This window comes from Monopterus albus, unplaced genomic scaffold (genome assembly GCF_001952655.1).
Source record: "Monopterus albus unplaced genomic scaffold, M_albus_1.0 scaffold54.1, whole genome shotgun sequence".
NCBI classification, from domain to species: Eukaryota; Metazoa; Chordata; class Actinopteri; order Synbranchiformes; family Synbranchidae; genus Monopterus; species Monopterus albus.
In genome coordinates, this window is record NW_018127934.1 from 1,078,749 (window position 1) to 1,082,652 (window position 3,904).

Genomic DNA, 3,904 nt, shown 5'->3' on the forward strand with positions numbered 1-3,904 from the left:
TCTGTGCCTTTGTCCCTAATGGCTAAACCTTGTCACTTTACTACACCTAATCTGTAAACCAAAAATCTGGTGAACAGAGCCACAACTCTCCAGTCTACTGATTTTGCAAAATATCTCCTCACTCATTTCATCCTCCCCAGAATGCTGAGGTTAGAGAGGCTGGTGATGCCTCCCAAGCATTTCAGATTTTAGAAACATGAACTTTTTTCTTCCTCAAGGTGGCAGTAGACCTTCAGGTATTCACAAGCCACAGAGGAGTGGGCCATCATGTGTGTATGTACTTGTGTGTTCTGTAGACCTGATAAATGACATTTGCATTAAGTTACTTTCCCCCTGTGGAATGGAAAATTCTCCGGGAAACAACATATTCTATCATCCTACGGTTTGTGTGATATTTCCCAAATTGAATATGTAAATAGCAACATCCTTCTTAATGGCTAACATAATACTTTCTCATTTATAGTTACATGGTTGGTCTGTGCTGATAAACACAGGAACTATAACCTCACATAAATCAGATTTGTGCAGATGTGTAGGCCCTATCAATCACAGGAAGTGAGCTGTTTTAATGTTGACAACTTGAACTTACTGGCACGTACGTAGCACACGATCTGCACTCTCCAGGGAAAACAACAGGCTCTCCAAAGCTCTAGCAGCCTCTGTTTCCCCCCTCAACAACCAATCTGATACATGGGATCAAAAAGGAGCTGTGTGAATTCTGCATGAATAAATCATTCAGTTCTCTCACTTCATTTGACGTTTCTTTTCTTCTCCCTTTCTGTCGTCCATCTCTGTAGGAGTTTGAGAAGAGGAAAATGCTGTAAAATGTGTGAGAAGGTGCTCGACCTTTTACCCGTTGCCCTAAAAGTGAGATGAACAGCCTGATTCTGGAGGTGGTTATACCCTACAGTAACAGAGATCATTTGAGCTACAATGTGCACATACTCTGTTTATATTGTAATTTATACCATGAACTTGTACCTTGCAAAGAAGGAATAAATCCTAGTGTCTTAATGGTGTCCTAAAGAAGTTATTGTAAACAGTTTAAAAACTAAACAGGTTTCCTCCACAACAATGTCAACAGCTGAAGGAAGGATACCATGCTAACCTCATCCTGCTGTGCTCAAGCTGTAAGACATATCCCATCACTCATTCCACTGGCTGTCCATGTGAATAAGAAACATTTCTCCTATCTTTTTTTTCCACTTTGTTGTGTCTTATACAGTTGTTTTTTTCTTCACATGGCACATTTGAGAAACAGATGTGGTCACTATACGACAAGCTTGTCTGTCTCCACATTTCTTGCATGTTAAAGTAACATAAGGAGCATAAAACTTAGCATATGTAAGGGAACAGAACAGAATATGTGATATCAAATGTTTCTAAGCTTTTCAGCACCAGCTGTGCTACTTCCACGTTGTCTGTACAGATTCAAATACGAAATCAAATGCCTTCAAGCTAAATATCAGAATGTTAAGAGTTTCTGAAAACTGTTCTGGGTTATATAGTCTGTAATTATAGTATTTGGTTTTAGTCAGGCTTCTATAATGTTAAGACTATTAAGACGAGAAGCAGTAGACAGTCAAACAGTACTCATTGGTCATTTGGAGAGTCGTTTTAAGGCCATCTCCTTTTTTTTTTTTATTAATGTCATCTGGCAGAGTTTAAAGTGCTCTGCAAAAGAGGCATAATTTTATGATAGTTGTAAGGGGGTCAGGGGCACAAATATGTTTCTTGAATGAACCGTGTGAACTTACTCTCTTTTAGCAAACTCTCTCGCTCTAAGAGATTTTATTCCCCTTCATTAACTCTCTTTATGGAATGAAAGGATGTACAAGCCTCAGAACAAAATGCCAGAGAGGATTAAAGGGTCCAGTGGAGAAGAGCTATTGTGATTGACTAAGGCTGGCATGTTCCCAGCTTACTAGTCTGTTAGCAGTTAGGTTGGCAACTATAGTAGTTCACTAACCAGTCCTGTGACTAGGCACTACAGCACTAAGCTACTACTAGAACTCAATACTTGGGCTTCTTTTGGGCAATATAATGAATTTAATTATATTAACTTGGACTTCTATAAACCTATAAATAAATCTAGAAAACACTGACAGGTAACTCTGGAAATAATTATTAGTTACTATTCTAATTTATCTTCCCAACAGTTCCACACTATAGGATAATATTTAAAATGTTTTTTAAGTGTCTTTCATAAAAAGTATTGTTCTTGACATTGCCTTATTGGTTTCATAGAGGGGAAAAAACTAGAGAGTTAAAATGTAAAATTACTACCGACAACTCACTTTATGAACATGCAGTCTGTGTGAATATTCAGTGGAAAGTTTCAGGTTAGACTCTAATTAAGACAAACCTCCAAGTTCCACGGAAACAGTATAGGTTAAATTAACATCTCATTACTGTACACAAGGTGAAATTAGACTGAGTGGAGGAAAATGAAAGGGGAAGATAAGGTTACAGTTGGTTCTGCTTCCACAGAATCTTTTTATATTAACACACTAGGAACAAAAAAGTGTAATGAAGCATGTAATGCCCTACACTGGACATCTCTACAGCCTATTCTTATCTGCTTCACAGCAGTCAGCCAAGGCAGATTATTCTGTGTACACATTGTTAACAATTACTTTTTAATCTGCATTAGTGAATTAACATAATGACTGACAGTGGATCAGAAAACTTGTTTATTTATTGGCTCAGAAGTTCCGTCTTGTGCTGAAGTTGCCAAGCCTTATTCTGCTTTGGTGTGTCTCATATAAGATGTAAAAGAGGCCAAAGTTTGCCTTCTGGTGGTGCTTCACTGCTGTTTTTAGCTTTATACAACTTTACTCTAATTAAGGACAGATTCAAAGTGAAAGTTTCTGTCAACCTGAAAATAAACACTTTAAATTGGTAGCATTAAAGAACACCATTGTTGAAGTTGCACAAAATGAAGTTAGTTTGCTGCTGCACCATGTGAAGTCAACCACAAGATGTGCTTTTTACTTAGCAAGAGCCACACAAAGCATGACATCTTAAGATTCATTGATTGAACTCCATTAGTGTCGATCAGTTAGATCTTCAATCACTGGATTGATGCATCCCACAGTGGTCGATACTCCACCTTGCTAAATCAGATCATGACATTTTTGATAGCACTCATCAGAGAAAACTTTCTACAGTGCTGTATTACATGTGTTTGCCAATATCCTAGAGTATGTTTTACATGGGTGGCCCTATATATATACTGCATTCCAGTTCAGTGCTACATATTGTAGGTTTATGTTCAACCTAGAAAAGAAGAAATATAGTATGCTTTAAAAAGCTGGTCCGTATGAAGTCTGGATTGGCCTTAATAGTATGAGTGTGCTGTTGATTGGGGAAGCAATTCCAGGAGACAAATAAACTGCTTGAACTACAAAAAAACCAAAGCCGCATGCTATGAAATTGTGTGAGGGTGGATAACAGAGTCGGGCCAAAGTTTGGTATCTGTATTTGTTTCCCTCAAGATTTCAATCATTAAAGTTTGAATGTTGCCAGTTTTTGTGAGAAAGCGATAATTGTAGTACCTCTGATGTGACATTAAAGTAGCTACAGGATCAGTGGAATTTTTTTAAATGTGTTTATTATTTCCAATGCCTTCTCATTCCCATGGTGCCAAATACTGCTGTGTTGTCAAGTATTTTTTCCATCTCATACCTGCGCTAAAAGGTGCCTTTGACATTCATATAAGACACACATGGGGTTTTCATTATGTTTAGGCATAAAAATGATGTTTAGGCATAAAACGATGTGATGGTATTTAGACACAAAAAACTGCATGGTTATGTGTAGGAAACTGTCGTGGCTTCAGTTAAAACACTTGCAGACTTACAAAACCAGAAGCAAACTCCACTCTCGATGTGTCTTTGACCCA

The 3,904-nt window shown here is 37.7% G+C and overlaps 1 protein-coding gene across 2 annotated transcripts in view; it reads left to right on the top strand.

Annotated features, from left to right (window-relative positions):
- suclg1 (succinate-CoA ligase GDP/ADP-forming subunit alph) overlaps positions 1–3,035 on the top strand; it is a 23,749-nt gene extending 20,714 nt beyond the window's left edge. For both annotated transcript variants that reach the window (XM_020601986.1, XM_020601987.1), the window contains exon 9: positions 798–3,035. In XM_020601986.1, the coding sequence (XP_020457642.1) occupies positions 798–824 (27 nt within the window). In that variant the 3' untranslated portion in view covers positions 825–3,035. The remainder of the gene's footprint in view (positions 1–797) is intronic.
- Positions 3,036–3,904: the final 869 nt, after the last annotated feature.